At 60.3% G+C, this 16,635-nt stretch overlaps 8 protein-coding genes across 8 annotated transcripts; 6 read left to right on the forward strand and 2 right to left on the reverse strand.

Annotated features, from left to right (window-relative positions):
* Nucleotides 1-410: 410 nt before the first annotated feature.
* On the forward strand, nt 411-1,605 carry GGTG_01981 (hypothetical protein; the record flags this gene model as incomplete). Its single annotated transcript, XM_009219752.1, has 4 exons — nt 411-600; nt 843-871; nt 947-1,090; nt 1,204-1,605. The coding sequence occupies 4 exons, from the start codon at nt 411-413 to the stop codon at nt 1,603-1,605; spliced, it is 765 nt and encodes a 254-aa protein (XP_009218016.1).
* Nucleotides 1,606-2,583: 978 nt separating this feature from the next.
* Nucleotides 2,584-4,030, forward strand: GGTG_01982 (hypothetical protein; the record flags this gene model as incomplete). Its single annotated transcript, XM_009219753.1, has 2 exons — nt 2,584-2,799; nt 2,885-4,030. The coding sequence occupies 2 exons, from the start codon at nt 2,584-2,586 to the stop codon at nt 4,028-4,030; spliced, it is 1,362 nt and encodes a 453-aa protein (XP_009218017.1).
* A 425-nt stretch (nt 4,031-4,455) lies between these two features.
* GGTG_01983 (hypothetical protein) lies at nt 4,456-5,403 on the reverse strand (the record flags this gene model as incomplete). The annotated part of the gene is made up of 2 exons (XM_009219754.1): nt 4,456-4,827; nt 4,936-5,403. 2 exons carry the CDS (start codon nt 5,401-5,403, stop codon nt 4,456-4,458), a joined length of 840 nt encoding a protein of 279 aa, XP_009218018.1.
* A 620-nt stretch (nt 5,404-6,023) lies between these two features.
* On the forward strand, nt 6,024-9,703 carry GGTG_01984 (hypothetical protein). Its single transcript, XM_009219755.1, has 5 exons — nt 6,024-6,827; nt 6,965-7,301; nt 7,389-8,140; nt 8,223-8,279; nt 8,343-9,703. The coding sequence occupies exons 1-5, from the start codon at nt 6,503-6,505 to the stop codon at nt 9,308-9,310; spliced, it is 2,439 nt and encodes an 812-aa protein (XP_009218019.1). The 5' UTR covers nt 6,024-6,502; the 3' UTR covers nt 9,311-9,703.
* Nucleotides 9,704-10,501: 798 nt separating this feature from the next.
* On the forward strand, nt 10,502-10,798 carry GGTG_01985 (hypothetical protein; the record flags this gene model as incomplete). The annotated part of the gene is made up of 1 exon (XM_009219756.1): nt 10,502-10,798. One exon carries the CDS (start codon nt 10,502-10,504, stop codon nt 10,796-10,798), a length of 297 nt encoding a protein of 98 aa, XP_009218020.1.
* Nucleotides 10,799-11,377: 579 nt separating this feature from the next.
* GGTG_01986 (hypothetical protein) lies at nt 11,378-12,067 on the forward strand (the record flags this gene model as incomplete). The annotated part of the gene is made up of 2 exons (XM_009219757.1): nt 11,378-11,567; nt 11,709-12,067. 2 exons carry the CDS (start codon nt 11,378-11,380, stop codon nt 12,065-12,067), a joined length of 549 nt encoding a protein of 182 aa, XP_009218021.1.
* A 1,889-nt stretch (nt 12,068-13,956) lies between these two features.
* Nucleotides 13,957-14,775, forward strand: GGTG_01987 (hypothetical protein; the record flags this gene model as incomplete). The annotated part of the gene is made up of 2 exons (XM_009219758.1): nt 13,957-13,959; nt 14,434-14,775. The coding sequence occupies 2 exons, from the start codon at nt 13,957-13,959 to the stop codon at nt 14,773-14,775; spliced, it is 345 nt and encodes a 114-aa protein (XP_009218022.1).
* A 110-nt stretch (nt 14,776-14,885) lies between these two features.
* On the reverse strand, nt 14,886-15,520 carry GGTG_01988 (hypothetical protein; the record flags this gene model as incomplete). The annotated part of the gene is made up of 2 exons (XM_009219759.1): nt 14,886-14,974; nt 15,154-15,520. The coding sequence occupies 2 exons, from the start codon at nt 15,518-15,520 to the stop codon at nt 14,886-14,888; spliced, it is 456 nt and encodes a 151-aa protein (XP_009218023.1).
* Nucleotides 15,521-16,635: the final 1,115 nt, after the last annotated feature.

A 16,635-nucleotide genomic window follows, 5' to 3' on the forward strand; every position in this document is an offset into this window, starting at 1 on the left:
GAACTTCGAACTGACGGCACCAGACCTGCTGACATGGCGGCTGCAGCGGTCGGCTGGGCCTGGCCTGATCCTACGGGCCCGTGGGCCCCGTTGCGCCCTGCACGCTGCACACTGCCACCTGCAGATCTAGCCAGCCATGGCAAATGCCAGCCCTTGAAGGTGGCCCCCTGCTTCCCTTAAAATCCCCTTTCGTCCCGACACGTCCTCGACGGCGGCATGGAAACGCTGTTCTGGTCCCTCTGCGCACTTGGCTCTGGCAATTGATTTTTTCCTGCTTGTCCACTCTCTCATTGTTCCGTCCTGGGTCTCTCCCTAGGTACCTTACATACCTGTAGTTACCTGTAGGACACCAACAACACCACCAACCCTGTCCTTGTCCTTGCCATCACATCACCACCAGCCCTACCACGATGCCGATCCGCAACCCCTTTGCCCGCCGCCCCGGCGTCCTGGTCCAGACGGACGAAAACGTGCGCCCGGCCGAGGACCCGTCCCACCCGGGCTTCGAGCGCGTCGACACGGTCGGCTCCAAAACCTCGTCCGCCCTCAGCATCACCAGCAGCAGGAGAAGCGACGACAATGGCGAATACAAGATGAGCGGTATGCGCCCTCTCTGCCTTGGTGCCCTGCCCCCCTGTCCGTCCCCCTTTGCCCCTCATTCTGCCGAGCCGGCTGCGCCGCTCTGTCTTTGGGGCACGCGCGCACGCTGGCGCTCTTGGCAATGGCAGCCCCTCGGTTCGCCTGCGCGGGCCAGCCATTCGCGTCGCAGAAATCCATCCCTGCTGAAGCGAGGCCGTCGCTTCAATTGGCTGACTGGTGACAATTGAACGGCAAACCCGCAGTGGTCAACGACAGTGGCGTCTATCTTCCCGTATGGCTTAACTACTACCTCTCGGGCTTAATTTAATGCCTTGGTAACGACGCTGACATCAGACCCTAATCTCAGCCCTCGCCCGTCGAAAAGGGTGAGCCATCCTGGCCCAAGAAGTACCTGTCGCGCAACTCGGAGGACAACCGAAACAGCCTCAGCGCCGACAGGGAACACTTTACCATCTCGAGAGAGTCCTTTGATTCGTACCGCCGCTCATTCGTGAGTTTCCCCCTCCTTCCCCGCTCTCAAACCATGGTCTTCTCGCGGGCAGCGGTCCCCCTGCGCCAGGCCCTGGCAACCGACGACTAACCCCTGTACCGCACGCCCGCCAGGACATTTCGGCGAGGTCGCCCGTGGCGAACAATGACACACCGCCGACGCGGCAGAGCCTCGACTCGGCGCGCTTCCCCCGCCCCCGCGTGTCCATGAGCGAGCGCCGGCTCGAGCCGCCCACGGCCGAGGACCCGTTCGAGGACGTCGGGCTCGACGACGACCGCCACAAGCAGCAGCACACGAAGCGCAGGGGCTTCTTCTCCAAGTTCGGCTCCGCCGACCACTCGGACGCCGGCGCCGGCCAGCAGCAGCCGCTGTCGGCCGGCCACTCCCCCTCGGCCCCCATGGTCTCGCGCTTCCTGCCGGGCCGGAAGCGCGCCCAGAGCGGCAGTCAGGAGCTGAGCCCCATGGAGCGCCCCGTCGCCGCTGTCTCGTCCGAGGTCCCGGTCGAGACGCAGTAGCATCCCGAGTCTGGCTTGTAACTCGAGAGCGACGAATGACGAGCCAACGACGCGACGACCCAGAAACAGGGTCTGTACATAACATATGCATGCTCTTTTTCCTTTTCTCCTTCTCTTTTCCTCCTTCTCTTTTTCCTTACGACCCATATATAAGCCCTTCATTCCAAAGCGCTATATATAATGGATCGCTACGAGCAGGTTAGGCGGCGGCAATCAGCCGCCCATTTGGAGCACGAGCACAGGCACCCCGAATTTTGGAGCGCTCATCTGCTCACATGTGGTATTTATACCACGTATATTGGGTGGAGTTTCGGAGTTGACGGTTTTGGATGGAATGGGCAAAGTTGCACAACGGCATCCATATTTATAGCTTCCCTGGAGGGTTATAGCTTCCCTGCAAGGTCCAAGGTGTGGGTAAGACTTGTTACCTACCTCTACACGTACCTAGAAAACGGGTGGACCTGGTGGCTGGCCTGGGATGGTCTGCAATAATAAGAGGCAGCCCGAGCATGAGATAAATGCGTGTCGATTTTGGCAGGTCCTTGGTGGATCTAACTGTGTGCGCAAGCTGTGGTCCAGATGAGCACTGTTTTTCCTCGGGACCGGTATCGGCCCGTCATTCTCGTTCATGTAAAATTTGCGTAAGGACAAGCGGATGGCAGTGGCTTAAAACGTCGACATCAAGGGCTCCGGTCCTTGTTGGATTAGGTTAGTCCCAGCGGACCGGATTCCGTCTCGTCATGCATTGCAATCGGCTCCTTTTTATGGCGCAAACGATAGAGTGGGTGGGCGAAACGAACCCCGCAGACGGTGCGCCTTGCGCTTGACATGAAGCTTCGGGATCGCCCGAGGGGTATATATATATATATACCTAGGTGTGTGGGTAGTATCCAAGATGCCCATCTGCCCTCTATAGTTGCCTTCAGACGCGCAGCTGGCATATAGTTCTTGAGCCTAGGAGTCAAAGACAGCACACTAATGGCGGACCCAAAGACAGAGGCCGCCCGGCCTGCCGGCCCTGGCCCCGAGCCCCTGGAGGCGGCCTTGGAGCCCGGGCTATCGCTGTCGACGCGCGCCATGCACGCCGACGACTACATCAACAGCCACCCGGCCGTCGCGCCGCCGATGCACGTCAGCACCACGTTCCGGTACAACGAGGACCCGGACAAGTTGGTGTTTTGGGGGCAGCCAGACGTGTGTTTTTTTTTTCCTCCCCCCCGTCCCCTTCTCTTCTCTTCACTCGCCGCAAAAACACTAACGCCAACACACAAAACACAAGCCAAACGCAACCCACGACACGCACACCTACTCGCGCGAGACGGCCCCCAACACGACCCGCATGGAGGCCATCCTGACCTCAGCCGTGGGCGCGCCGTGCCTGACCTACAGCTCGGGGCTGTCGGCCCTGCACGCGCTCCTGACCCACCTCAACCCGCGCCGGATCGCGCTCGAGGGCGGCTACAGCGGCTCGCACGGCGTCGTCGCGCTCCTGTCGCGGCTCACGGGGCTCGAGGCCGTCCCGTCGCTGTCGGACGAGTCCCTGTCCCTCCTCGGCCCCGGGGACGTGGTGCACGTCGAGACGCCGCTCAACCCCACGGGCGAGGCGCGCGACCTCGAGCGGCTCGCGGCCGCCGCCAGGCGCAGGGGCGCGTACCTGACGGTCGACGCGACGTTTGCGCCGCCGCCGCTGCTGGACCCGTTCCTGTGGGGCGCCGACGCCGTGGTGCACAGCGGCACAAAGTACTTTGGCGGGCATTCAGACATGCTGTGCGGCGTGCTGGCCGTCGCGCCGCGGTGGGCCGTCGACAACAAGATGACGGCGCAGGGGCAGGGGCAGGGGCAGGAGGAGAAGAGGAGAGGAAGACTGGAGGCCGGCGGCTGGGTCGGGCAGCTGCGCGCCGACCGGCTGGTGCTGGGCTCCGTCATGGGAAGCATGGAGGGGTGGCTGGGCGTGCGGAGCCTGCGGACGCTGGAGCTGCGCGTGGAGCGGCAGAGCGCGAGCGCGCAGCGGCTGGTCGACTGGCTGGTGGCGGCGTCGGCGGCGGCGGCTAGCAAGGAGGGACAGGGACAGTCGTCGCCCGTGGCCGCCGGGCTGGTCGTGCAGGTGCGACACGCCAGCCAGCAGCCAGAGGCGGCCGACGCCGGGTCGTGGCTGCGGCGGCAGATGCCGCGCGGCTTCGGGCCCGTCTTCTCCGTCGTGCTCGACAGCGAGGACCACGCGCGCCGGCTGCCGAGCAAACTGCGGCTGTTCCACCACGCCACCAGCCTGGGAGGAGTCGAGAGCCTGATCGAGTGGCGCGCCATGACGGACCCGCTCGTCGACAGGCGCCTGCTCCGCGTCAGCGTCGGCGTCGAGGCCTGGGAGGACCTGCGGGAGGACCTGCTGCAGGGCTTCCGGGCGATTGTGGACGAGGACGGGGGCTAGGGGGGGTTAGCGGGTTGAGGTTGGGAGGGGTGTGCGTGGTGTGAAGCATGGCGATACAATCACCCTTGGACGGTTCGAGAGGGAGAGGAGAAATCAACAAGAAATGCATTAAAAGTTTGCCGCGTTTTCCATGGTCGGCGAACAACATGTCAAACAACGGGCTATATAAGCCCACTTAACAGGCAAAAACAAACAAATATATCAGAGAACAAAACCCCCCAAAACAACAGCCTCACTCGTGCTGTACATCTAACGAAAAGAAATGGCGCCAGAACTATGCAGATCATGCTATAACGTCGTCAATGTGCCAGTCCCAAAAAAAAAAAAAAAACCCTGTCCCTCTGATTATATACGTGTACAACGGCTGCAGCGTCCGTCCAGCGCCGCGGCAGGCGAAAAAAGAAAGTCATCGACCCGGCCGTCGCCTACGTGTCGGTGTCGGCCATGGTGATGAGCTCGCTGACGTTGACGAGCTGGTAGCCCCTCCGCCTGGCCTCGGGCAGGACCCTCTCGAGCATGGGCACTGTCCAGCTGCGGCGGTCGTGGCAGATGATGATGCGGCCCGGGCGCAGCATGCTGAGGATGTGGCGCGCGTTGAGGCGCCAGTGGCTGATCTGCGCGTCGTGCGGGTAGATGCTGCCCAGCACCAGCCGGTAGCCCAGCCGCGAGACAAGGCCGCGCATCCGGTCCGTGAAGAAGCCGGACCCGGGCCGGAAGTAGTTGTAGCGCGGGGCGTAGGGGCCGGGGCCGAGGCCGGGGCTCGAGCCTGGAGGTTTCCTGCTTTTTCTGACTCCGGCCTTTGCTCCTCTTCTTTGCTCCTCTTCTTCTCCTCCTTCGTCTTCTTCTTCTTCTTCTTCTTCTTCCTCCCCCTCCTCCTCCTCCTCCTCCTCCCGCTCAATGGCCACGTCGGCGTACGCGGCGCGGATCATGCCCTGGACGCGCAGGATCTGGTCCTCGAGCTCGTCGGGCCGCAGGCTGCGCGAGGCCTCGTCGTGCATGGCGTGGTTGCCGAGCTCGTGGCCCTCGCGCACGATGCGGCGCAGCAGCTCCTCGCGGCCCTCGACCTGGCCGCCGATGACGAAGAAGGTGGCGCGGGCGCCGTGCGCGCGCAGCAGGTCGAGTATGCGGGCCGTCTGGTCCGAGGGCGCGTCGTCGATGGTCAGGGCCACCACCTTTGCCGGGCCCGAGGAGGAGGAGCGGCCGTCCTCGGGGTGGTGGTGGTCCCGCGGTAGGCGGTCCGGGTCGACCTGCCAGAGCACGTCGGGCCAGTGGCGGGCCAGGTGGCGGAGCAGCGGGGCCGGCGGCTTGTAGACGGCGTACAGCGGCAGCAGCACGAGCAGGCTCAGGGCCGCGAGCGCCACCAGGGTCGCCATGCGGCGGCGACGGGCCCGGCGGCGGAACTTGGACGGGAGGCGGAAGAGGTTCGTGGCTGTAAGCATGGCCTTAGTAGTGGGGTCCTGTCGTCGTCTTCGTCGTCGTCGTCGTCGTCTACGTCTTCGTCGTCTTCGTCTTCGTCGTCTTCGTCGGATGGCTCGTGACTTGCAGACGCATCTTTGGGGGGCTGCGCTGCCGTCGACGCTTGCTTGGGCTTCAGGGGAAGGCGGCCTGGCCGGCGCTCGACTTTTGCGGTGGGTAAGACTGGACGGGCAGCTCCGCTGGTCGTCGGGTGTGCATCAGGGGTTCGCAAACGGCGGGGTGGGCAGACGGAGTCTGGTCTGGACTGCGTGTGGCTTGGAGGGAGAGGGTTGGAGTTTTTGGCCAGAGATGAAGGCGTTAAGCCACGCATCATCAGTGGCTTCAGTGGCTGTCCGCTGGCCTGGACCGTCAGGAGCCAATCACGAAGCGCTGCCAGAACGGCGGTCGCGAAACGGTGCCAGTGGGGGCATTGAACTTGGCTTTATGCAGTGCACGGCTAGGATAAGCCAAGACACGCAGCCGACTGCAACCCCCAAGCGACCGCTAAACCCAGACGCCCAAACCAAACGGACCTGGAAGGAAACGGACTAAAAACCAGCTCTGTCGGCACTGCGTTTGATGTCCGCATCATGAATATTCCCATCGTTCCTGCTCTGCGCTAGCTGTAGTGCGGCCGTGCTGGAGGCATTTATAGCCCACTTCCCAATTGGCTACTTCTCTCGCGTCCGTTGTTTTTTTCTTGGGATCGATTTTCTTTGGCATCGATTGCGTCAACGGCCCAGTGCTTGTACGATAAGCTCTCTTCTGATTCTTGTGCTGTTCCACCACCCAACAGCCAGCCAACCTTATTGCCGCCATTGAGGGCTTGCTGCTGTCTCCAGTGCCTGGTGCCGCCCGAGACTAAAACCCGGCTGGATCGGCTTTTTACCTGTCTGTCTGGGTCGGCTACCTGCACTGCCTGCTGCCTGCACTGCCAGTCTAGATCGGTCGTGGCACTCGAGTCCAACATAAACGGGCCACAAAGACATAAAAAAGAAAAACCACACCGTGCTCGGCATGGCTGCTAGAGAACGAAGGCCCTCGCCGCGTCGTCGCGGGACCGGCCCCGTGCTCACCTTCTCGACGGACGAGAGGCAGCCGCTGCTCCCCAGGAGGGAACAGGAACGGCCCAACCAGCGCGAGCCACCGCCGCTGTCCTCGTGCGTGACAAACAGCCACCAGCACCTGCCCGTCTACACAAACATCCACAGGATCCGCCGCGACATCGTGGCCATCGTCGAGGACTACCTCACCCTGGACCAGCTGCGGGACGTGCGCATCAACATCTCGGTCGTGCGCCCCCTGGTCGACAAGCTGTATGGGCTAGACGACATCTCTATAGGTCAGTGCCGGCGCGCTCTTGATCTTGACATGGTTGCGCTAGACCCGTGTAGCGTTGCATTGTGTCGTTGCATTGTGCCTGGCTAGTTCTAATGGTCTCTCTGATCATGTCCCCGTCCGACGTTCCAACAACAACAGTGTACTGCCTGCTCGTGAACCGGGTCCAATTTTTGTATGAACAGGCGCACCTGAACAACCGCCAAAATGTCAACTTTGCTCGCGCAACCCTCTGCGAGCTGGTTGCAACTAGGATCCTGCGCCGCTTCAGCGAGGACAACCCTGGAAATGACGGCCTCTTGGTCCTGGCCCACATCCTGGTTGCCGGCTTCCACCCCTTCCAGAACGCCCCTGATGACTTGTTCCGTGACGAGCAGCTGTCAGGCGAGCGGATACATCACAGATCGCTCCCGACTCTCGAGATTGCCATTCTAGGCGAGAGCAAGTTGTTTCTGAGCTCCACGAGCTGCCAGAAAGTGTGCGTACTTGGGCCTGCTGTCGTCTGACCCATTCCCCTTCTGCATCAAAATGAAATTCCCCTAGGATACTAACTGAACCCCTATAGCATCGATGCCATATACACGGGCAGGATCACCTACACCCCATCTAGCTACCTCAACATCATCCCGGATCGGTACAAGCAAAAGCCAATATCTCTGTACGACCCTCGGGATGCCTCCCTGTTGAATCAGTACCGGCTCATCGTTCCGCGCACCCGGAACATCCTCGAGGTCAGCCAGTTCATCATCCTGCTTGGTTTGTACCTGAGCTTCATGGCCGAGCGCAAGGTCTCCAAGATCAGCATCATCGAGATCTGCTTCGCCGTCTACGCCTTTGGCTGGGTGCTGGACAGCTTTGCTGCCATCCTCGAGCACGGCTGGCACGTTTACACGCAGAACCTGTGGTCGTTTCTCGACGTGGCCTTTTCGTGCATCTACTGGATTTATCTGGTGTTGCGCATCTACGGCCTGCACATGGGCCTCGACGAGCCCGGCCAGCAGGCGCTTGACGTGCTCGCCATGGCCGCCCCCGTGCTCATCCCGCGCCTCGCCTTCAACCTGCTCTCGGACAACCTGCTCTTTGTGTCGCTCCGGGCCATGATGTCCGACTTCACCCTACTCTCGGCCTTGGCCGCCTGGTGTTTTGGAGGCTTCATGCTCTCGCTCATCTGGCTAGGCGGGAACAAACACGAGCCGTTGACGATAGCCGAGTGGATGCTCTGGATATGGTTCGGGCTCGACGGTACGGGTATTCATCGCTCCGTCGAGTTCCACTGGCTACTGGGTCCTAGTCTCATGGTGGCCTTTACATTTTTGGGTACGTCACATCGAGCATCCCTGGATATTATTCTTGGTCTCGGCGAGGCTATCTTGTTCTGACCATGTGTGCGGACGGACAGGCAACACCCTTTTCCTCACCATTCTCGTCTCGATGCTTTCAAATACGTTTAGCACTAGTAAGTTTTATCCAGCAGCTTCTCTCTTCACTGAAACCGGACTGACTGACGAAAAAAAAATAGTTGTCCAAAACGCGACAGCCGAAATCCAGTATCGCCACGCTGTGCTGACCCTTGAGGGAGTCAAGGCAGACGCCATTTTTGCCTACCAGCCACCATTCAACATCATCGCCATGCTCATCCTGCTTCCACTCAAGTGGATCGTATCGCCACGCAAGTTTCACACCATCCACGTGGCCAGCGTGCGGACTCTCAACCTCCCATTGCTCCTCGCAATCGCGCTGGCCGAGCGGTGGTTCCTCTGGCCAAACGAGGACGGCAGCAGCAACACGGGCGGCACCAACACGGGCCTGGACACCGAGTCGCTGCGACCAGGAACGGCGCAGCAGGCCTCGGGCTCGTGGCCCTGGCAGTGGTCCTGGGACTGGTGGCACATCACGGCCCACGGAGACATCCAGGACGTCTTTGAGATCCAGCCGCCGCGCAGCGTGCGCGACGAAATCGCCGTCGATGACGACCTGACGCGGCACCTCATCCGCCGCCAGTTCACGCGCCAGATGAGCCACTCCAACGGGTCGGGCGCGGCGTCGGTCCAGAGCAGTCAGAAGCTGGGTGTCGCGGCCCAGAACAACTCTGGCGGCACGGTGAGCCCGGCCGCGGCGGACGGCCAACATGCGGCGGCCCAGGGGCAAGGGCAAGGACAAGGACAGGGCCAGGGGCAAAGCCCGAGCCAGAGCCAGAATCGGGAGCAAGGGCGCGGGCGCGACCCGGACAAGCGCTCGCCCCGGCCGCTGGGACGGCGCGACAGCATCGACCCGTTCCTGGTGGAGCAGCTGCGGCGGGTGGCCGGCTCGGACGACATGACGGCCATCACGGACCGGCTCGACTCGCTCGAGGATGCCATGTCGCGCATCGAGGACATGATCTCGCGGCTCTGCGGGGACTCGGCCTCGGAGACGGCCGACGAGCTCGCGGCCGCCGGCAAGGCGGGCACGCTCAAGGACTTGGATCAGACCTCGCTGAACGAATAGGAAGCGTCCAAGGGGTGCTGAGCATGGTCGTTGTTGTCGCGCGCTTGGGTGGGAGTAGTGTCAGCATGAGATAATATTGCAGAGGTGGTTCTGGGTCGGGGTCTGTTGTTTAGCAAGCGTTGTAGATGTTGCTACTTTGCCTATTATCGGGGCCTCGACGACTTCGGCTTCATTAAAGATCATGGTCTAGGTCGGGGTTCGTCGTCTAGCAAGCGATGTAGAGGTTGTTGCTTTGTCTATCGTTTGGGGTCTCGACGGCTCTGGCTTCATCAAACATCATGGTCTAGGTCGGGGTCTGTCGTTTAGCAAGCGATGTAGATAATGCCGCTTGATTTATCGCTTAGGCCTCAGCGGCGCAGCCTTTATCAAAACGCCAAGGTCTATCATATTCGGCTCGAGTTTGCCTCTGCGTGCTTTGCGCCGAAGGGGGAAAGCTCCCCCAAGGCCCGGGCTGGCCGGGCGTCTAGACCGCCCACGTTCCACGCCGTCCATGTGCGCGCGAGTTTCAGGTATACAGAGGCCTCCGACAAGGAGTTTGCCGGTCTGCACAATTCCAAAAAAAAGGGCGTGCCAGATTTTTTTTTTTTTTCGCGGGTTTCAGGCGCCAAGACCGGTTCGTGGCGCGGGCGACTGCAGGTCGGGGATCCGGACGGGGGAGGGCAGCCAAGGCCGGCCTTCCTGGTCGAGCCCGGACAGGCAGCCGTGTCACCCGCCGGGCCCCCTTTTTCGCTCACCCGCCCTTCAGATTTCTTTTAAACAGCGCCAAGCTTTTCCGTCACTTTCCTTGGCTTGATCTCTTTCTCCCCATCCAACTCAACCATCTTTTTTTTCACAACCAAAAGCTCACACACAAAACACCCAAACAAAACAACACCGATTTTTCCCCCTCTCAAAATCCACATGCAGAACATCCGCCGTCTCGCCGACAAGGAAGTGGCCTTCAAGCATCCAACGCCTTGAACCACCGGGCTGCCTCTTGGACGACAATTCAATCAGACCTTCCTTGCCCTGAACCGTCCAACAGCCAAACAAGAGTCGAATATCAACCTGAATATCAACTCAAAGCAATCACGCAAATTCACTGTCGCACCACCACTCACTCTCGTCCAGCCCTTCAGAAGCCACCTACCCACCAAGCCCCCCAGAAACCCAGAACCAAAAAAAGACAAAAAAAAAAAAAAAACAGACACCATGTGCCAGACGGCCTTCTTCAAGGACCCCACCTGCGGCTGCAAGTGGACGGCGGTGACGCAGCCGTGCTGGCCCGGCTACGGCTTCAGCACCTGCCCCTTCTTCTTCAACGGCATCCCCAAGGAGGCGCCGCCCTACTTCAAGGCCACCAAGCTCTGCTGCCCCAAGCACGACCTCGACGGCCACTACGACCGCAACATGGTGCGCATGGTCGTCCGCGTCGAGAACGGCCTGCGCTGGGGCCTGGGTCCCGGCAGGCGCGACCCGGGCGTCGACGTCTCCTGCAACGTCATGTAAAGCCGGGGAGAGGGTGGTGGGGGATGAAGGGAAACCGGGCTGTTCTGTTGATGTTTTTTTTTGGGGTGTCAACATGAGTCTGCTCGACAGGGAGACGACCGGGCCCTCAGGGGACCAGGGTTGGGAATGGAGCTAGGAAGTGTTGAGTCGAGCACATCAGACGTCACACGTCAGAGCTTTGAGCGTTGTGCCCGACTAGGTAGGTAGGTAGGGAGTGATTGAGTGGTGGGCTTTGGAGATGGAATATCTGGGAAAGTCAAATCACCTTCCATCTCCATAGTCTGCCAGCTCGATAAACAATGCGAAGCCATTCAAAGTCTACAACTTGCCTCCTCAATGACAAACCACCAGCAATGCGGCCCGAAGCAGATATGCCAGACAAGGCGTTGGTAAACCGCCGGTATTCCCCAAGGATCCATCTATCAACTGTTATTGACATCTTTAGCCTCACAGATTCCATACCTGCCATGGGCCTATATAAACCTCGACAGATACATCTCTCTCCAACAGTCCTCGAGATATTGCGCTACATCTCACAACATCTTTACCTCAACACCGCTTATCCCAGACACGAAAACCATGGCGGACCCAGAATCCCCAAATCCACCATCCATACCCCCGTCCCCGCCAGACTCGCCGGGCGCGATAGAGTATGTGAAAAAGGCATCTGAGCGTATCGCCGCCCAGAAGGCCCTCGAGGAGCAGCGGTACATATTCATCTACCCGGAACTAGGTCAGGTCGACATTGAGGATTTGAGGCCGCCAGACGGTGAGATTATTCTGTCATTTTCCGTGACTATCCCTTTTTTTCCTAGCTCAATGGAAGCGCGCTTGCACACCGCACGAGTACTTTCTTCCGCTCACACATAGCAAAACAACCACCTCCCCTCCCCCTTCCCCCTTTCCCCAGTCGAGCTCGACGGCTACTACGTCTTCGAGATCCCCGCACCCTACTCGGACCACGAGGACCGCTGGGATCTGTACATCAGCAAGGACGCGACCGAGGTCTGGGCCGAGAACCCAAACGTCGCTCCGGCCGGCAGGGCCGCGGGCGCCGGCAGCCGCCTCGGCGCCATCGACCTGGTGGTGGGGCGGGGCGACTGGTTCGCCAGGAGATCCGGGCACATCAAGGTGGCCTACCCGAAGAGACGGGACCCTCCCACGACCGTGGACTGCTCCGGGCCCCGCCAGCGCGTGCCAGACGAGGTGAGGCAGCGGTTCTACGAGGAGGCCGGGGAGGAGGACAAGACCGAGGGGAAGGATGAGTAGGGCGAGGATGGGGGGAACTCCGCGGTGGCGCGGCCGTGGTAGAGTTGGCGCCAGCACATGCTCCCCGCTCCCCCCTCATCCCGCTCGCCCACCCACCAACCCTTCCTCGCCGGCCCTCTTCCCGGCTTACACGGGGAGGATGAAACAGCTCCCGGGCCTCTGTCTCCGTTCGGTCTTCCTTCCCCCATAGAGTAATCATGTAGTCGTATGGACGAACCAAAACAAGGCTACCGCAGCGCTCGTGGCTGCCTCGGGTGCCATCCGAGGGAGTCACGCCCCTCCTCTTCTAGTGGCAAATAAAACCATCATTCTATTCGGGCAATATCAGGAAAGTCTTGGGACGTGCCAGGCCTAGCGATACCACGCTGCACCTACCCCCTTCGTGATCCTTCTTGTGCCGATATAGATGGATCTACACTCACTCGAACGATGGACGGGGCCGAACAGGATCTGGGCCGTGGAGACGCACTGGGTGGCGCCAGGTTTTGGTATATAGAGAGGGGTTAAACGCTTCTTCTGCTGCTGCCTGTTCGGCCGGGCCGTGGCGCGAAGCGGCGGCACCTGCCCCGCCACCCCTCGCGTACAACCAACAGATGTTGTGTATCCCCGTCCTTGCCTCCGTGCCTCGTGCTTCGTGGATGGCCTGCGTGTCCGACTACGGACAGATGAGCAAGGAGCTGTGAGACAGAGATGGGCCCCTCTCGCAGGGGTGGTGGCCAGAGCACATCCCAAGGCAAAAGGAGGAGGTGGAGTCTGTGACGCGCGTCAGAGCGATGCTACTGGAGCTTCAGGTTCTGGTGGATGGAGGATATATGACTTTTGGGGGGCGGCGGAGGAGGAGGGGTACCGGCGGTGGCGATGGATGGGGGTGGAGTGAAGGAGGGAGAGAGAGAGTGATAGCGAGAGGGGCTAGTCTGGGAGAGCGGCAGATTTCAGGCCAATGGGCAGAGCGTACGATGCTTGGTGAGGGATGCTATTGCGCTCCTGGGCGACGCACACGCCTCCCCCCTCCTCGCACCGGAGGTCGGGCAGTCCCATCTCCCGACTCTGGCTTCATCCTCTCACGACTGCTGATGAGGGACCGGAAGCACGGAGGAGGCATGGAGAGGGAAGTGGCCATAGGCCGCACGGGTGAGGCATATCTGACCACCCACCCGCCCTCGACGAGGCATCGCGTCTACTAGCATTACCGCCAGACATAGGCCGTGGACGCCCACAGGCTGTGCGGGGCGTTTGCAGCAGTCACACCCCCTCCCGCTCTTTCTCTCTCTCTCTCTCTCTTTTGTGTGAAAGATAGAGGCATGCAGACTAGCTACGACCGCCGACTTGTGCATGGTGCCTGGGAGTGGCATGCACATCAAGACGCGCAGATAGCTCCCCCAGGGGAGAATCCCACTGCGGCCTGTGCTGCCCTTGCCTCACAGGTAGAGATTTGCTACGGGACGTCGGAAGTAGCCACCGAGCTTGTATAGCGCACTCAACAAAGAGATTCTTCCGAGGGGTGCTGTAAAGAGGCATACACCAGCCCCTTGGTGACCAACAAGGCACCGAAGTAACAGTTCCCACCGTCGTACATGTCAGCAGGAATCCCCCCTGCCGCAAGACCCTCTAGCGGATTTGAGCAGACTATGGGTCGGGGAGGGGGCTAGTAGGCGAGTGCAGATTCAGGGGGAGCAGCTCAGGGGTCCAAGACCGAGTTTTTGCGCTTGGCCCGGCTGGACGGATCAGGATATCAACAGCATAGCGAGTTGAGTGTGAGAAGAGAAGGCGTGCATCGGCAGAATGCTCTATTCGCCATACCTAGTCTCCTTCACGTTTCCGCGCCCGACTGTGCAACCGCACGGACGACTCCTAGATGGGGGCTGCTTTTTCTTTTCTCCCAGCAGGAAATGGTGAGTGCCTCACTGATTGGCCGTAGGGGCATCGCGAAAGCCTCGTGCAATCAGCATTAGCCACGAATAAGGAGCGCGAGCTTCCCACGACAGCATCAGAAGGCGGCCGCAAAGCCCCCACAAAGCCTTGTGATTCCCACCCTCGTGCAGCCCCGAGACCAAGCGACTGGTGAGGTGGTCAAGACATCTCGGTCACGACGAAGCACCCGAGGGGGTCATCTCACGACCAGGTACGGCAGACCCACAGAGAGTGAGCGATATTGACACATGGAAATGGGAACGTTGGCGCTCGTCAACTCCTAGATCTAGGGATGCACAAGAGTGTGGCTGGTTATGCTGTTTTTAGGGTTGCGGGATGGCGATGGCGGCGGGTGGCTGAAGCCTTATCGCGTGGCCGTTCCTCAAAGACCCCGTGACTGCCGAACACCCCTGCCCAGAGAGCCAGCATCCGATGTAGTATACCTATCTCTCTAGGTAGCCAAGTCGGAGGCCGCATGGAGGAGCCATCAGTCGGTTGGATGTTTGCACGAACGCCCCTTGCGAATCCAACATGGGGTGGGTGGCTCAGATTCAAGGGAGCAACGAAGAAGAAGTGGAAAAAAAAGAGCCGCACGCCCTCACCTCTTCGCAGCTCCTCCTTATGGCAGCCATGGTGAGAAAAGAAAAACGCCACAGCGGGATGGATTTAGCCCCGGCAATCATCAGCCGCATGAGATGAGTTGGGGAGATTTCGCTGACGGTGAGCCGATCGGCCTGGGCCCCTTGGTGGCCAGACGGCGGCAGTTCTATTCAGAGAGAGCCGAGGAGTACGGATGAGCATGAGATGGCAAGCAGCAGTAGGCAGCAGCAAGCAGAACCGGCGGTCACTGTTTCGGAACCGAGCCTTTGATATGCAGAGGGAGATGAGCATCATCATCAAAAAAAAATCACAGGGACGACGCCGCAGAATAGGCAGCAGAATCGGACAAGATGCCGTTTAGGAAGAAGCTATCGCCGAGATGGTTCACCGCCAGGACTAGTAAAGAGTAGCTATAGTGATCGGGCTGGGGGCGGAGAGAGAGAGAGAGGCGCGGATAAGCTTAACGAGCAGACGAATGGGAGAGGGTGTCGTCGGCGGACGGCGTCTGGAGCGCTCCGACATGATACAGCAGCTCAGAAAAGGCGGGAAGGCGAAGTTGCGGATAAAGCACAAACCAGGAGTGTCCGGAGGAATAGCCTCAAGGAGATGGCGGTGCTTTCCCCCCAGGAGGTCGCACGCCCCCTCCCTCCCCTTCCCCATCCATCGCCCTCTCTCTCCTCCCCGGGACCTGGGATCGGGTTCTGCGGAGAGGAACAGGCTGGGCCGGGCGCCGGTGGAACGGGCGGGCATCCGCTCGGGTATCGCCAGGGGGGCGCGGCCCCCAACCGCGGCGGCCCAACGGTCGGCTCGGTCGCCTTCGCGCTGCCCTCGCGCCCGAGCTGCCGTCACACCAATCCGAGCGAGGGGGGTGGGGGAGTATGTGGGCATAGACAGAAAAGGGCCTTGCGACGCAAAAGGAGATGTGAGAGCGAGGATCAGCATCGCCGCTGGCTAGCTTGCTGACCCCCGCAAACCAAGACCCAGGAAACCTGCCAATCATTGTTTCGTTTCTGACGGGTACAATCCACACACATACACACACATGACCGAACACGCACACCCATTTTTTCGATGTCGCGAATCTGCGACATCCGGTTGGTGATGCTATTTCCAGGCCCAAGGCCCTAGGCTGCAATCTCGTGTCCTGCCTCACTCCAAGATTCACTCCATACACAAGCAGCGATCCACTAGAGGTACAACAAGCGGCGGCGGCGGCGGTGACGTCCTGGCACGAGATTTCTGGTGCTATGTTTGTTGTCTTGGCGGCGGGTGCAGCAGCAACAAGACACACAAAAAATACGGGTCGCCCCTTACTTTTTCTAGGTACCCGATGGGGGCTGACAGTGGGACACGCCTCTGTGCTGAGATAAGACGGCAGTCGTCGTGAGCTTTATGTTTACTGTACCGTGTGAGCTTGCCATGAGTCGAGCACAACAAACTACTGCAGCTGCGCCGCTCTGTGGGGTTCGACTTGTCCGATCTGGTGGACCACTTTCTTCCGACGGGGAGGGGGGGCTGGTATTTAGCCCACACAAGCCACACCCGCCCGCCCTAAAAGAGGCCAGCCATTCGACCATTCGTGATGATGAAGGGCCCATTCGGACGGAACGATATGTCCTGACCAAAGGGCTCCGCAAACCGCAAATCACCGCCGACGCTAAAAGTCCACACGAGCCCTGTTTTCTGGGGCCCAAAACTGCTAAATATAAACACAGGACGTGGACTGCGCTTAGCGTCGACGGGTCCTTGTCATTTCGCTCCCGGCGCCGATGAGCCGGTTGGATGTTTGCTTGCTTACACCCTGCGGACCCATCAAAGAATCGAGTCCCACCCGGGACCTACCTACCTACCCTTCTCTACTTGTGCTTATGTAGACATGCAGAGACGACAAAATTAAGAGCAACAGACACAGCAGGAAGGGCCCACGGGATGGATCGGAGGCTGGCCGGAAACGAGAGATAACCCTGTCGTGTCTGCGATGTGTATATCGGCGACTTTCCCTGGTTGGGACAGGCCCCCGAAAGGGCTTCCCTGAAGCGGTGGCACACGTCAACTTG

The sequence above is a fragment of the Gaeumannomyces tritici genome, assembly GCF_000145635.1.
Source record: "Gaeumannomyces tritici R3-111a-1 unplaced genomic scaffold supercont2.1, whole genome shotgun sequence".
Taxonomy (NCBI): Eukaryota; Fungi; Ascomycota; class Sordariomycetes; order Magnaporthales; family Magnaporthaceae; genus Gaeumannomyces; species Gaeumannomyces tritici.

Excerpts from the sequence above, each read along its gene's own strand:
- GGTG_01984 (XM_009219755.1), top strand. The coding sequence starts at position 6,503 with ATGGCTGCTAGAGAACGAAGGCCCTCGCCGCGTCGTCGCGGGACCGGC. Across the intron at positions 6,828-6,964 it reads GCTAGACGACATCTCTATAG|TGTACTGCCTGCTCGTGAAC; the intron begins GTCAGTGCCGGC and ends CAACAACAACAG. Across the intron at positions 8,280-8,342 it reads TTCAAATACGTTTAGCACTA|TTGTCCAAAACGCGACAGCC; the intron begins GTAAGTTTTATC and ends AAAAAAAAATAG.